The sequence below is a fragment of the Schistocerca piceifrons genome, chromosome 9, assembly GCF_021461385.2.
Source record: "Schistocerca piceifrons isolate TAMUIC-IGC-003096 chromosome 9, iqSchPice1.1, whole genome shotgun sequence".
Classification (NCBI taxonomy): Eukaryota; Metazoa; Arthropoda; class Insecta; order Orthoptera; family Acrididae; genus Schistocerca; species Schistocerca piceifrons.
Window position 1 is genome coordinate 224662531 of NC_060146.1, and position 16202 is coordinate 224678732.

The following is a 16202-nucleotide window of genomic DNA, read 5'->3' on the forward strand; positions in this document are numbered from 1 at the left end:
GCTCATGTCAGTTTGTGGAAGAAAATACTCAAAAAATTTGAGCAAGGAAATGTAAAATACATGTACCAGACCGTAAACTCTGACATGAGCTGTAAACTGGGTAGCAATCAACTGCCTGGTTGTACCGAGATGACTTAAAACCAACAAAGTGGTTCATTCACAAAGCACTTCTGAGAAATTGACTTCTGTTTCTTCAGCTACACTCCATACATTTAGACCATTGCTTTCGAGTGTTGAACTGTCAATGCTGAAGAGAGACAACAGTTTGTTTGCAGAAAGTCAATCGCAAAATCTGGAGAAAATACTAGAAAGTTAACATTCTTCACCAGTGCAATGACAGCTGTCATAAAAACAGTTGATTATTTGATGTAAAGAAACATCTAATGTCCTGTGTCCCTTATTTATTACAAAATGACTTTTTTTTGTTCCCGTATATCAAAAATGTGTATCTTAAAGTCTTTTATATTTTTTTAAAAAATTGTCTGGTTTGCGTACACTGCAGAAGATTAAAATTTGATGACTAGTTTCTGTTGAGTAAGCAAATTAGGCATGGCGTTGATAATGTATGTGATTTAGACTATTATAAATATCTTTTTTAACTTAAATTTTAAGAAATCTAAATATGATCACTTTTGGATTTCTGACAATGTCTGATATAACTAAAAATGAGTAGATGGCCATTTTCTTCACCCTGATAAGTTGTCAAATTCTTCCAAAACCACACTCTTGAGGTACCAATGTCAACAATGGAAAAATTATTTCCATAACTGGTATTATTCCATGATCAAGTGTATAAACTTTAAAGTTAAACACTTTCAGAAACACCAGAACAACAAAAAAGTTTTTGTTACACTTTTTTTGGTAAGACTCGAAAGGGGAGGCCTCCCTAAGCATGCAACAACGGGTGGTACAGTCACAGTCAAATAGTTATCTTTTCCCTTTGTGGAACATCTATAGTAACAAATGAAAGGGGAGGAGGGCAGACGATTTCGGCAATAAGGGATGGGACGCTTTATTGGATGAACTCAAACTTCCAGTGTGTCACTGTTTACTCACTCCGTTTACCCTGCACAGCCTCTAACATTAATCCCAGAGCCAGGAGACTGAAACTGTATGGGGGGGGGGGGGGGGGAGAAGCTAGTTTTAAACAATGGCTTTGTCAAAAAGCTCATCAATAATGCTTCCAATACTGTTAATGCACCAATCGAATGCACAATGCCTGAATTACAGCCAGATATCATTTCAGAATCAGAGACATGGTACTGCAATCTGCTCTTAAAGTATTTTGGATGCAAATTATTTTTCAGTTTCTCAAAATATCTCCTCTTAAAATTTAAACACTTTTACATGCATTCAAATCAATTATCTAAACATTCCTGGCTTGTAGAGTACAGATGCAGAATTCAGTACTCTCGGTCAGTCAGTCAGTCGTTTGGCACATTTTGTGACAGGTCGCAATGTTACATTGACGAACGATGTGACATTGTAGATTATTTTTCATGATTTTGTGAATAAAATTCACCTTTAACTGTTCTTTGATTCTCTAATGCAATGATAGCGACATGTACTCAGTTTCCTGCTCATGCAAATAAATTGAAATTTCATCTCCTATCGTAATCTTATAAGACAGATTACACTACTAACTGATATGAGCCCAGTTTTGATCTTTGGTAAAACTGTGTGGACTGTGTCAAGAAGAGAGCCATCTCACAGCTAAACATTCACACAAAATTAACTGTACTGTGGCTGTCACCTGCCCCTCACGGTAAGTCACCCACTGGTCTTCTTTGATCGTGTTGAGCACAGTACCACTATTTTTTATTTGGAATGATAAAGAATTATGGCCAGTGCCCACAAAGTTTGTCATCGACAGAATCACAAGTGTTAAAAATTTCAGCAAAACTGTTACAGAAAGTCTTTTCTGCAGGGGACTGATCACTGAAAGTTGGCTTAAGCGAACAGAGGCACTGTTGTCAAGGTATACCTTTATACAAAGTCATACAAATCATAAAAAAATCTTCAGCAGCACTTTTTTAAATACTCAAGAAAATTATATCGAGAAAACTAATGAATTATGTGATGGAATTAGAGGTCAGTAGTTCCCCACGACAGGCACAATGTGTAAAACTGCCAATAAACATGTATACAAGTGAAAGTGTCTCACTTTTACTTTGACGCATTTGTATCAGCAGTATTATACATTTCCTCTTTTGAGGTTAAGTGGTTGCGGCAGTTCTGCCTAGGAGTTTATTAAATTTCTGAACTGCCGTTGTTTTAACAATAATGAATGACATATTCTAGGACAACAGTAAAGCCACACCTCAGTAGCCGCCATTCGTAAAAAAGGAAATGGTACCTTCATAACCTTCATATAAAGAGTGTGGGGGCAGACCTCGCAGCACACAGCAACACTTAGCACGGCAGCGACTCACCCTGGATCTGCGGCTGTTCGGGGACGACATTTTCTTCATTCTGCTCACTGTTCTCGGCCTCGCAGCTGTACGACAGGGCTTCACCGATCAACGCACTCTGGCCTGCGAGGCCGTCTATCGAGCCCTTCAGCTTCCTCAGCATTGTGCACAGGCGCTTGGTGTACTCCTGTCGACAGACAGACTGTGCGGTGAGGAATTGCAGGAATTCTCCCCCCTCTTGCCACAACCTTTTTGTTTCCTAAATCTGTCAAACTTTACGTTTATGGAAACTAACAAAGAGATAGAGGGGCTGGCCAGTACTTACCTCGGCTCAATACAGCCGATAGATAACACGAAACAGAACAGAAAATTTACGTTCCTAGCTTTCGGAACTATGTTCCTTCATCAGAGAGGAGAGAGGGAAAAAAAGGGGAAGAAGGGAAAGTGGATTTAGTTACTCACAACCCAGGGAAAGGTAAACAGGGAGGGTAGCAAGGATGGAGGCATGGTTGTCAGAGGGAAGCCAAAGACATTCTACTGTTAAGTTCTGTGCCAGCTTCAAACCAAAGAGGATGCATACAGAAGTAAAGAGGTATATAGTATAAAGATAAACACAACTATGTAGGATGAAAAGATGCGTGAATTGCTAAAGAGGAGAGGGAAAAAGAGGAAGACTGAAGAGTAAATGGGAGTGAGGTTGGTTAACGTAGGTTCAGTCCAGGGGGATGGCGGGATGAAAGGATGTGTTGGAGTGAAAGTTCCCATCTCCGCAGTTCCAAGGGACTGGTGTTGGGTGGGAGAAGCCAAATGGCACGTACGTGTAGCAGGTTCCTAGGTCCATAGAATTATGCTGGACAGCATGCTCTGCTACTGGGTATTGGACATCTCCTAGGCGGACAGTTCGTCTGTGCCCGTTCATGCGCTCAGCCAGTTTAGTTGTCGTCATACCGATGTAAAAGACTGTGCAGTGCAGGCATGTCAGCTGATAAATGACATGTGTTGTTTCACATGTGGCCCTGCCTTGAATTGTGTATGTGTATGTAGTGGGGCTGGAGCAGGTGGTTGTGGGGGGAATGCATGGGGCAGGTTTTGCAGCGGGGTCGGTTACAGGAGTAGGAACTGCTGTGTAGAGAAGGTGGTCTGGGAACATTGTAGGGTTTGACAAGGATGTTATGGAGGTTAGGGGGGCGACAAAAGGCAACTCTGGGTGGTGTGGGGAGAATACTGTCAAGGGATGATCTCATTTCAGGGCTTGACTTGAGAAAGTCATATCCTTGGCAGAGTAATTTGTTGATGTATTCGAGGCCAGGATAACATTGGGTGACAAGGGAGATGCTTCTGTGTGGTCTGGGGGTAGGAACATTGTTGTTGGGCGGGGAGAAATGTATTGCTTGGGAGATCTGTTTGTGGACAAGGTCTGCAGGATAGTTGTGGGAGAGGAAAGCACTGGTCAGGTTATTGGTGTAATTGTTGAGTGATTCATCACTGGAGCAGATACGTTTGCCACGAATACCTAGGCTGTAGGGAAGGGAGCGTTTGATGTGACATGGATGGCAGCTATCAAAGTGAAGGTACTGTTGTTTGTTTGTGGGTTTGATGTGGACAGAGGTGTGGATGTGAGCTTCAACAAGATGAAGGTCAATGTCCAGGAAGGTGGCTTGGGTTTTGAAGAACAACAATGTTCCTACCCCCAGACCACACAGAAGCATCCCCCTTCTCACCCAGTATTATCCTGGCCTCGAATACATCAACCAATTACTCCGCCAGGGATATGACTTTCTCAAGTCAAGCCCTGAAATGAGATCATCCCTGACAATATTCTCCCCACACCACCCAGAGTTGCCTTTTGTCACCCCCCATAACCTCCATAACATCCTTGTCAAACCCTACAATGTTCCCAGACCACCTTCTCTACCCAACGGTTCCTATCCCTGTAACCGACCCCGCTGCAAAACCTGCCCCATGCATCCCCCCAAAACCACCTGCTCCAACCCCACTACTGGTAAAACATACACAATTCAAGGCAGGGCCACATGTGAAACAACACATGTCATTTATCAGCTGACATGCCTGCACTGCACAGCCTTTTACATCGGTATGACGACAACTAAACTGGCTGAGCGTATGAACGGGCACAGACGAACTGTCCGCCTAGGAGATGTCCAATACCCAGTAGCAGAGCATGCCGTCCAGCATAATTCTATGGACCTAGGAACCTGCTACACGTACATGCCATTTGGCTTCTCCCACCCAACACCAGTCCCTCGGAACTGCGGAGATGGGAACTTGCACTCCAACACATCCTTTCATCCCGCCATCCCCCTGGACTGAACCTACGTTAACCAACCTCACTCCCATTTACTCTTCAGTCTTCCTCTTTTTCCCTCTCCTCTTTAGCAATTCACGCATCTTTTCATCCTACATAGTTGTGTTTATCTTTATACTATATACCTCTTTACTTCTGTATGCATCCTCTTTGGTTTGAAGCTGGCACAGAACTTAACAGTAGAATGTCTTTGGCTTCCCTCTGACAACCATGTCTCCAGCCTTGCTACCCTCCCTGTTTACCTTTCCCTGTTGCTTCATAACCTGGGTTGTGAGTAACTAAATCCACTTTCCCTTCTTCCCCTTTTTTTCCCTCTCTCCTCTCTGATGAAGAAACAAAGTTCCGAAAGCTAGGATACGTCAATTTTCTGTTCTGTTTTGTGTATCTATTGGCTGTACTGAGCTGAGGTAAGTACTGGCCAGCCCCTCTATCTCTTTGTTAGTATTTGTTTCGCATCTTTATACGAGATTTTCCATTAATCGTTTATGGAAACTGATTGCTAAAACAAAGTCTCTGGAGGAGATATGGCAAATAGGCTCTCTCTGATTTTCTTCAAACTTTTAACACTAGAGACAGTGCTGGAATATCAATTTCCTAAGGTGATATGACACAACTCTTTAAAAAAGCCTAAAAGGTATGTTTCCGAGCTTCAAAGATATCTGAGCGCTGTCAAGTACAAAATATTTGGAGTGTCTTAACAGTGAGTGAGTGGCAGAAGTCTCGTATTTGTTCAGTCCCTGGTCCAGTTTACATTTAGAAAATGAGAGTATTCACAATAAATTAAAATTCTGTAAAAAATGTGCAATATCAATAAGAAAGTCTTATTTCTATTGATTGAACAGTATTACTGATGCGCAGATTTTTTCAATTTAATAATACAAACTTTTCACACGTCTGTATCACATTTTAGTTTATTTTGACACGGTTTGAAATTAAACATAAAGACTGAGGAAAACTTGAACAATGTAACCATTCAGGTGAAACAGTAGACATGTATGGTGTCATATCAATGTGTGTATTTGTTGCTCTTAGACTTTCTTGTATGAAGCAGTTTCTGCCTTTTGGCACCATGTTCTGTAACTTGTTATGGTTAATAAAGTGTGTAGTTTCAGAATGGCCAACTCAGCTTGAAACTGGTAACCACTGCAGCAATAAATTGTATGTACAGTCAACTGAAACAGACAAAATAAAAATTTATGATATTTCCCTCAATATCGTACGGTTGTGGGCCTACTGTTCCAAAGCAGCATTCCTCAAATCAGCAAACATAAAAACATTTTATATTTATTAAAAAATTCGGATTCTGTATTTGATAACTAACACTTCCATTTGACAACAAATACAGAATTTAAACAAAATCAAATAAAAAAGTGCCACTAGTGAGAATCAAACCAGTGACTTGATGATTATGAGACACTTACTGTGTACACTCAACTGTCACTGATTCTGTAATCTTGCCAGGTGATTTTTATTCAATTTCTTTTGAGAATAGCATGTACTGCCTAAGAAAACTGACCAAGTATGATAGGTTGGTTGGTTTAAAAGAGGGGAAGGGGGGCGAGGTGTAAGGGACCAAACTGCAAGGCCATCGGTCCCTTGTTCCCGGTGAAATATTTACTCAAGGGAAAGAACAAAAGAAAGGAGATGTACAGCACAATAACAGGAGAAAGGAAGAACCAGAAGAACAAAAGGAGGACAACCAGCACTACTATGGACAAAACAGGAAAAGAAAACCACACATAAGCAAGAAACAGGTAAAAAAAAGAGCAGATGACCGTGGCTGTCCGACCATGAGAATAAAAAGGAAAAGCCAGCCACTCTGCAACACATTAAAACATCCATCCTAAAAGCATTAGAGTGGAGAACACAATGGGACAAAGGACATGTGCTAGACCTTATATAGAATGATAAAACCCACAGTCGAGTATAAAATGTAAAACTAAATTAGCCGATGAGGCCCTGTCACCTAAAATTAACGGCAACAAGTCCGGTAACTGAAGAGCCCATAGCAGGGCAACCAAGAAGGACAGCTCACCAAGATATGGGCCACTGTCAGCCGGGCGCCGCACCAACACTGAGATGGGTCATCACAGCGCAGGAGGTAGCCGTGTGTCACCCAAGTGTGGCCAATGCGGAACTGGCAGAGAACCACAGTGTCCCTGGAAGAGGCCCGCATGGAGGACTGCCACACATTGGTGGTCTCCTTAATGGCACACAGTTTGTTGTGCTTGCTGAGGTTATGCCATTTTGTTTCCCAAAGCCACAAAACCTTGTGGCGTAGCACTGAACGCAGGTCAGTTGCAAAGAAGCCGATCTCCATAAGCGGTTTCCGCATAGCCTGTTTGGCCAGCCTGTCGGCAAGTTCGTTGCCTGGATTTCTGACGTGACCTGGGGTCCAGACAAACTCCACTGAACGACTGGACTGTTCCAGGGTGTAGATGGTCTCCTGGATGGTCGCTACCAAAGGATGACACGGATAGCACTGGGCAACAGCCTGTAAGCTGCTCAAGGAGTCAATAGACAGAAGAAATGACTACCCATGGCATGAACGGATGTGCTCAAGAGCACGTGATATAACCACCAACTCAGCAGTGAAAACACTGTAGCCATCGGGCAAGGAATGCTGTTCAATGGACATATGCGAAGCTGACGTGACCATCAGCCATCAAATCCTCAGTGAAAACCACTTCGTGGCCTAGGTACATGTCAAGAATCAAGAGGAAATGGCAGCAGAGAGCCGCGGGGTTAACTGAGTCCTTAGAGCCATGTGAAAGGTCCAGGCGAAGCCGCAGCCTAGGTGTACACCACGAATGTGTATGTGAATGGACCTCAAATATAGGTGGTAATGGCAGGGACTCCAGTTCGGAAAGAAGGGATCGGACACGAACTGCAATTTGAGGCCCTGACCCGGGCTGCCAATGCGGGAGATGAACCGCAGTGGGTGGGGAAAAGGAGACGGTGATTCGGATGTGCAGGAGAACTACAAACGTGTGCAATGTAACTGGCCGGCAGTTGTGCACGCCTAACCTGCAATGGAGGGACTCCGGCCTCCCCAAGGACACTGGTCACCGGACTCGTCCTAAAAGCTCCTGTCACTAGGCGAATGCCACAGTGGTGCACTGAGTCAAATAAATGCAATGCTGAGAGAGCCGCCAAACCATAAACCAGACTCCCATAGTCAGCAATCTGCACCCCAGCTGGTGTTGCTCAGGCAGCAGAGGTCACTGAGGTGCTGGCAGCACCTCCACTTAAGCTGACGAAGGTGAGGAAGCCAAGTCAATCAGGCATCGAAAAAAGTCCTAAGAATCGATATGTCTCCACTACAGTGGGTGGATCATCATTAAGGTAAAGTTCGACCCTGACATAAGTGCATAACACACGACTTTGGGGCCAAAAACTGGAAACTGTGAGCTAAGCCCATGACTGTGCCATGTGGATGGTTCCCTGTACACACTGCTCAGCAAAGGACCCCATTCTCCTGGATAGGGGGGGAACTATGGGAGGCACCAACTTGGACATGGAAAGTATGAAGCGACAAGAAATTTTGGATAAAAATCGGGAGCCGGCCTCTGAGACCCCACGGATTTGATGTCGCCAGGTCACGTGCGCTTTTCGTAAATCAAAAAAGATGGCAACCAGGTGTTGGTATCTGGAAAAGGCTGTTCGGATGGCAGACTTGAGGGACACGAGATTATGAGTGGTAGAGCGACCCTAGTGGAAGCCGCCCTGACATGGAGCCAGTAGGCCACATGACTCCAGGACCCAAAACAACTGCCAACACACCTTACATTCCAGCAGCTTATGAAGAACGTTGGTGAGGCTGATGGGCTGATAGCTATCCACATCAACCGGGTTTTTACCAGGTTTGAGCACCAGAATGATGGTGCTCTCCCGCCAATGCGATGGAAAGATGCCATCACACCAGATCTGGTTGAAGATAACAAGGACATGTAGTCAGATGAGAGATGTTCAATCATCGGACTGTGGATCAGATCTGGCCCAGGAGCTGTCGGGGCAACGTGCAAGGGCACTGAGGGGCACCCACTCTGTAAATGGGGCGTTATTGGATTCACTGTGGCGTGTAGTGAATGAGAGGACTTTCCCTTCTAGCCGGTGTTTGAGAGTGCGAAAGGCTGGGGGTAGTTCTCTGAAGCAGAGGCTCGAGCATAGAGGTCTAAAAAGTGCTCGGCAATCGCGTTTCCATCAGTAGATAACATGCCATTTATGTTAACACCAGGAACACCTGTTGCGGTCTGGTACCCAAAACCACATTTGATTTTTGCCCAGACTTGGGAAGGTGACGTATGGCACCCAATGGTTGAGACATCTCTTTCCCAACACTCCTGCTTCCGTCGTTTGGTAAGTTGGCGAACACAGGCATGGAGCATTTTAAAGGCTGTGAGGTGCTCTAGGGTAGGGTGCCGTTTATGCCACTGTAGAACTCGCAAAACTCCTTAATTGCTTCAGTGACTTCCGGTGACCACTAAGGGACTGCCTTTCACCAGGGGCACCCTAAAGAGCAAGGGATCATGTTTTCTGCCACAAAAACAATTGTTATAGTCACCTGCTCAACCATCACATCGATGTTACCGTGTGGGGGAGATTCAACGATGACAGCAGAGGTTAAAGTTTCCCAGTCTACCTTATTTAAAGCCCATCTGGGAAGGCGTCCATGGGCTTGACGCCGGGATAGTGACATGAAGATGGGGAAGTGGTCACTACCACACAGGTCGTCATGTGCTCTCCAGTGGACAGATGGGAGAAGTCCTGGGTTGTAAACTGATAAATCAATGGCCGAGTAGCTACCATGAGCCACACTGAAATGTGTGGCGGCCCCAGTATTTAAGAGGCAGAGGTCGAACTGAGACAGTAAAGTTTCAACATCTCTGCCGCAGCCAGTAAGCACGGTGTCACACTATAAGAGGTTATGGGCATTAAAATCTCCCGAAAGTACAAAAGGTTTAGAGAGCTGATCAATCAGTGCAGTTAATACATTCAGGGATACTGCACCATCTGGAGGAAGATATACATTGCAGACAGTTATTTCCTGCATCGTCCTTATTCTGTAAGCCACAGCTCCAAGAGGGGTTTGAAGGGGCACAGTTTCAAAATCAAATGGTTCAAATGGCTCTGAGCACTATGGGACTTAACTTCTAAGGTCATCAGACCCCTAGAACTTAGAACTACTTAAACCTAACTAACCTAAGGATATCACACACATCCATGCCCAAGGCAGGACTCGAACCTGTGACCGTAGCGGTCGCGCGGTTCCAGATTGTGGCACCTAGAACTGATAGGCCACCCCAGCCGGCGGCGCAGTTTCACTACAGACTGAGTTTAGGACGTATATGCAAACTCCACCTGACACACTATTAGTCGCTACAGTTCCTGTAGTATCCCTTATAGTCGCGGGGGGCAGGGGTCCGTATTGCCAGGAACCAGGTTTCCTGGAGGGCAATGCGGAAAGCAGATCTAGAGCTTAACAGTTGCCGTAGCTCAGCCAGGCAGTGGAAAAAACTATCGCAATTCCACTGGAGGATGACGTCATCGTGAGACTGGGAAGGCATGGAATATTGAATGAGGCAGTTTACACCCCATGGTCAACTGCTGCCAACGACTTTTTGCCTGAACAGTCTATATCCATTGTGTCTGAGGGTCCGGTGAGATCTAGGTCCTCAGCGAATGGCAGAGTCTCCACCTCATCCGCAGACGATGAGCTTGTAGGTAGTGGTGGTGTGGGTGCCACTGCAATTCCCTTGGTCTTGGGGACCTTCTTTTTGGATTTCTCTCACTGCTCCTTGGGTTTCCCCAGCTGGGAGGACTTCACCGATTCAGTCTACGGGGCTGAGGAGGAGCGTGATGCCCCACAACCAGCTGCTTTTGGGCTCTTCAGCCACTGGCAGGTGTCATCTTACCCACTAGCAGAACCCTGGGAAGGGAGTGACCCAAGGGACCCATTCCTAGTGAGAGGAGCGAAGAAGACTTATGCTTCTCTGGTTCAGAAGTGGGGAATGATATCCCCGATGGTTGGTGGGGTGTTGCTTCCGAAGTAAGTGCTGTGGGAGCAACATGGGAGCAACAGGGAGGGAAGTGCTGCCGCCCCCCCCCCCCCCAGCATCAAGGGGGCAGGTGTAGTCTTCTGGTTCTGAGAGGTGACAGGAATACGAGGAACTGAAGAGGCGACAACTGTTCTCGTAGCGGTGGCGCAAGAGGAGGTCATAGCCACAGGACGTAGGCACTCAAATTTCCTCTTAGCCTCACTGTAGGTCAGTCGGCCCAATGTCTTATATTGCATGATTTTCCTCTCTTTCTGTAAAATCCTGCAGTCTGGTCCACAATCTCGACATGTGACACTGGAAGTACAGCGGGAAGACATATGGACAAACTTCCAGCACTTAAAGCACCACATTGGGGGAGGGATATATGGCTTGACGTCACAGCAGTAGACTAACACCTTGACATTCTCGAGCAATGTGTCACCCTCGAAGGCCAAGATGAAGGCACTGGTGGCAACCTGATTACCCCTTGGACCCTGATGGATGCGCCGGACGAAATGAACACCTTGTCGCTCCAAATTGGCGCACAGCTCGTTGTCAGACTGCAAAAGAAAGTACCTGTGGAACATAATACCCTGGACCATATTTAAGCTCTTATGGGGTGTGATGGTAAGAGAAACATCCCCCAACTTGTCACAAGCGAGTAATGCCTGTGACTGGGCAGTGGATGCTGTTCTTATCAAGACTGACCTAGAGCGCATTCTGGACAAGTCCTCCACCTCCCCAAACTTGTCCTCCAAATGCTCCACAAAAAACTGAGGCTTCATGGACATGAAAGATCCCCGATCAACTCTCGTACATACGACGTACCAGGGCGAATAAGCTTCACTGCCATCCTTAGCCTGGCATTCCTCCCATGGTGGGGCCAGGGAAGGAAATGATTAGCATTGAAGTTAGACTTAGGCCATTTAGTGACTGCTGACAGAGGACCACCAGCAGGAGATGACTTACTACGCTTCATGGTGTGTCATCCGCCTTGATGCCAATCACTCCAACCAGGGGCCCTCCTCATGGGCGCTACCCAGCCTCAGTAAGGGCCACCTGGCAGGATGGCCATTGCCAGGAGTACTAATGTCCCATGGAGATGGACATCTACTCCATGGCATACATGAGGAGTTAATGGCACAGGCATCAGCAGAGCGATCCCTGCATTGTCAGGGGGCTACAACCAACAGGGTACATGGCAGTCCCACCACAACGGACTGGTTACTGTGCTGGATATGAGGTGCAAAGAATTCCATGGTCCTCGTCAGTGCAGAAAACGACACTGCATAGTGGGTGGAAGAAAATGCACCAATGAAGTCATCCTCGCTCAAGAGATGAAGGATGAGTGGGGTGGCTATGCCACAAAGAGAAATTGGGTTTAAGATCTCAATACATGATGGACATGATGCACCATGACCCTTCCCCAATTGGCTCGCTCATTGGGAAAATTTTGAATGGCGGTCCACCCCCACAGGGGACCACCACATAAAGGCCGAAAGGTGTGAGACTCCTTTTAGTCAGCTCTTACAACAGGCAGGAATAACTCGGGCCTATTCTAACCCCCAGGCCCACAGGAGGTGGGGAGGAGGGGGGGGGGGGGGGGGGGTAACCAAGTATAACAAAGAGGAATAACATTGGAGCAGGCCAGTCCTTAAGGTCTCCTTGTCAGATAATATTAACATCAATGCACATCTAAAGTTTTCAAAATCTCCCTCCACATTCACAACCTCACCACAACACAAGCTGCACTCTATCTAAATAAAGATTGTCACTGAAATATTTGTTTCTCAACAATGTGCCTACACCTAAGACACATTTTCCTTGATTATCATCCTTCATATACATAGCATTGAGTACCACAAGAAGTAGCAACTATCAAGTCTCAATTTTGATTCCAGAACTAACTTACAGCACTTAAAGAATAATTTCAAAATCTGAATCATACACATTAGCTCAATTCCAAATACAACATAAACAAATATAATGGAAGGAGTTAACACACTCATCCACCACATAGCTGAGACACCGTGTGGTCAGCAAGCACATAAACCAGCAACTCTGCTTCCTTGGAGACATATCGGGCAATATCGTTCCGGAGATAAGCAGAGTGTTCAATAAGCAATGAAACACACTTTTTCTCAAAGCAGGTTAGTTTTATTCAGGATTCCTGTACACCATTTTTTTCGCCACTCTTTTGCCTACAAACCTCTACTTTTCAACATAATGTCCTTTCAATTCAACGGTCTTACACTGCCTTTCTGGGAGAGCCTGTATGCCCACATGGTACCACTCTACTGGTTGACATCTGTGCCAATGTCTTGCTGCATCAATAACCTCCCCATCATCCATATACTGCTTCCTGTAGGGTGCATCCTTCATTGGGCCAAACAGATTGAAGTCTGAAGATGCAGGATATGGGCTGTAGGGTGGATAAGGAAGATCAGTCCTCCTGGGTATGCAGACATGTGTGAGGTCTTGTGTTGTCATGGAGAATGAGAAGTCTGTTTGCATTTTTAAGGCAACAAACACAATGAAATTGTTTCTTCAATTTCCTGGGGGTAACAATACACTTTCAAGTTGATTGTTGCACCAAGAGAGAACACCGTACAGTATAGCCCCTTCAGAGGCTCGAAAACTGTCGTCACGATTTTACCAGCTGAGGATGCGGCTTTAAACTTTTTCTTTGAAAGAGAGGTGGTGTGGCGCCACTCCATGGATGCCGTTTTGCTTCTGATTCAAAATAATGAAACCCATGTGTCACGACATTCGACAAACAATTGTCCCGATCAGCCCTGTAAGTCGCAAGCAATTCCGCACAAATGGTACTTCATTGCTCTTTATGGTCTTCTGTCCGGCAGCAAGGAACCTAGTAGCCACAGACCTTTGAGTACCCCAACTTGTGGACGAGCGTATCAGCATTAGCAACAGATGTTCAGTTGGGCAGCAAGGTGTCCGATTGTGATCAATCAATCATCTCAATGAGTGTGCCCCTACGTTCCAACACTGCATGAGTCACAGCTGTGTGTGGCATCGCAGCACATGGGAGAATGGACAGGTTTTCGTGACTTTGTTGCGATGTTGACAGGCGCCGCACCCAATGTTCACTGTCCAGTCTCTGTAGATATTCTGCAAGTGCCTATGAGTAGCTGTGATACTCTGGTTTTCTGCCAAAAGAAACTCAATGGTAGCTCTCTGCTTGGAATGCATCTCTGTTATAGAAGCCATTTTGAAGGCTGCATACAGGGCCATCACCTAAATGCCAAAAGAAACTCAATGGCAGCTCTCTGCTTGGAATGAATCTCTGTTATAGATGCCACTTTGAAGACTACATACATGGCCATCACCTATCATAACTTCATGAACTATGGGGACTGGAGTGTGAGTGGGGAAGGGGGTGAAGGGGGAGAAGGGGAGTAGATGATGAATGTGAGTCACACATATGGAGGAGTTTTGGGGGGAAGAGCAGGGGGGGGGGGGGGGGGGGGGGGAGCTGGACGGAAATTATAGGACAGAATGTGAGAGGAGATGGTAGTGGTTATATGTTTATATTTAACGTTAAATTAAGTGATCAATATGTTTAAAGAGTGGGTGGTTTGTCAGGTTAGTCTGTTGTTTCTTTTCTGTTATGGTTTTCTGAATGTGGTAGTTTTCTTGTAAGGTGGGGAGGTTTCTTTTCCTCCTCCTCCTCCTCCTCCTCCTCCTTTTTTTTTTTTTTTTTTTTTTTTTTAAAAAAAAAAAAAAAAAAAAAGAAATCCCTTTGATTTCCACGTTTGTGTGTCTCCTGGTTAGTGTAAGTGTTCTGCTGAAGTTGAATGATATCCTTTACTTTCACATCTTACATGTTATTTGTGTCTGGTATCAAATGTCCTCCTGGTCTGACCTATGTACTTTCCACAACACGTATTGCATTTCAGTTGGTATACTCCCAATTTCAAATATAGATCAGTTTTTCCTAATGTTTTTGGAGAGTATTTTTTAATTGAATTGTTGGTTTGGTGGGATATTTTTATGCCTTGTTTTTTGAAAATGCTGGATATTCTGTGTGTGTATTTGTGGTTGTATGTCGTTATGTACCATACTCTGTCCTTTTGTTGGTGACAGCTGGGTGTTCGTTCTTTTCTGTTTCTTGATTTTACTGTTCAGCTTTGTTACTAAGTTTCCTTTGTGTCCATTGCTTGTGGCTATTTGTATTATGGTATTCACACCTTTTTTTTTGTAACTGTCTGTATCTAATGGTAGTGTTGAGAATGGGGGTACTGTGGTGTATCATGTATAACTACGTCTGTCATTGTCAGTTTTTAGTATATGTCATACGTGTGTTGGTTGTTTTGAAAAACAGCAGAATGGCAAAAATTGCCTGGTGCATATGTGAAATGATTTCTTTCTATGTCAATTGGTGCCAACGAGGAGGGAAGAAGTGGTTTGGAAAATATGTAAAGAAACACCGTAAGTAACTTGCACTCCAACTTTATAAACAAAACACTTTTTTAATCTAAAACAACCACAAATGTATGAACATATGTATCCAATTTGCCAAATTTCCTCAGTACCTCTCCTAATAAACCACAATTTCAGAATTCTCTCGTAGTTTGATCTGCACAACATGTTAGTAAGGTGACACCGTGTAAACTCCACTGTCTTTGGTAAAAGAAGCAGATTTTAACAAGGCAACAAAATTTGTCACTCATGATGCTTTTCTGAAAGTTAAAAATGCTGTTAACAAGCCAAGCAGTTTGCAGCAGAATTCTTTTTAGATACTAACCGAAACAGTGGTGGCAGATCTTTCTGAATGATCACCATGCAAGTGTGGGCATGGAGAGGCTCCACTTAACACACTGGCGTCTGACGACACCTCAGTGGTGTCGTGAGCGAAATAGCGGTCAACGGCCGGCGACACCAGTGGTGTCGTGTGCATAGTATCACTCAGTGGCCAGCGACACCACAGTGGTGTCGTCAGCACAGTGGCTGGCGACAGCACTTTAGTATCGTTTGCATTCTGTTAGTGTTTTGTTTAGGTAGCAATAACTTACATACGTCAACAAGTTTTTTGTTTTTGTAAGTACTTGTGCACCAAGTGAATAAATTTGTATGAGACATGCGGACGGCAAAAAGTAATATTTGCACCAAAAAAAATGGGGGGGGGGGGGAGACATGCTTCACTTTAGAAAGGCACTTCCCCTCCAGCACTTGCCAGTAAACCCCACCACTACCATTCTGCCCACGTGTACCCAGCCGACAGAACATCTCCTGACCACATTATCTGTGCGTACTCTATTTGCAGTTAGGAGTGGCGTGTACAGGAACTGTGTCTAGTCATTTAGTACTTATCTTAGGCAGATGGACATATGTGTGGTATCGATAGCTACGATGCCACAACATAGGTCCACTCTGCTAAGTTGGCACTATGAGAGACACTGACTACAG

At 44.9% G+C, this 16202-nt stretch overlaps 1 protein-coding gene across 1 annotated transcript in view; it reads right to left on the reverse strand.

Annotated features, from left to right (window-relative positions):
* The window catches only part of LOC124716999, a 101842-nt gene that overhangs the window by 72458 nt on the left and 13182 nt on the right, over positions 1 to 16202 (reverse strand). The window contains exon 4 of the mRNA XM_047243623.1: positions 2433 to 2598. Coding sequence (XP_047099579.1) covers positions 2433 to 2598 — 166 coding nt within the window. The remainder of the gene's footprint in view (positions 1 to 2432; positions 2599 to 16202) is intronic.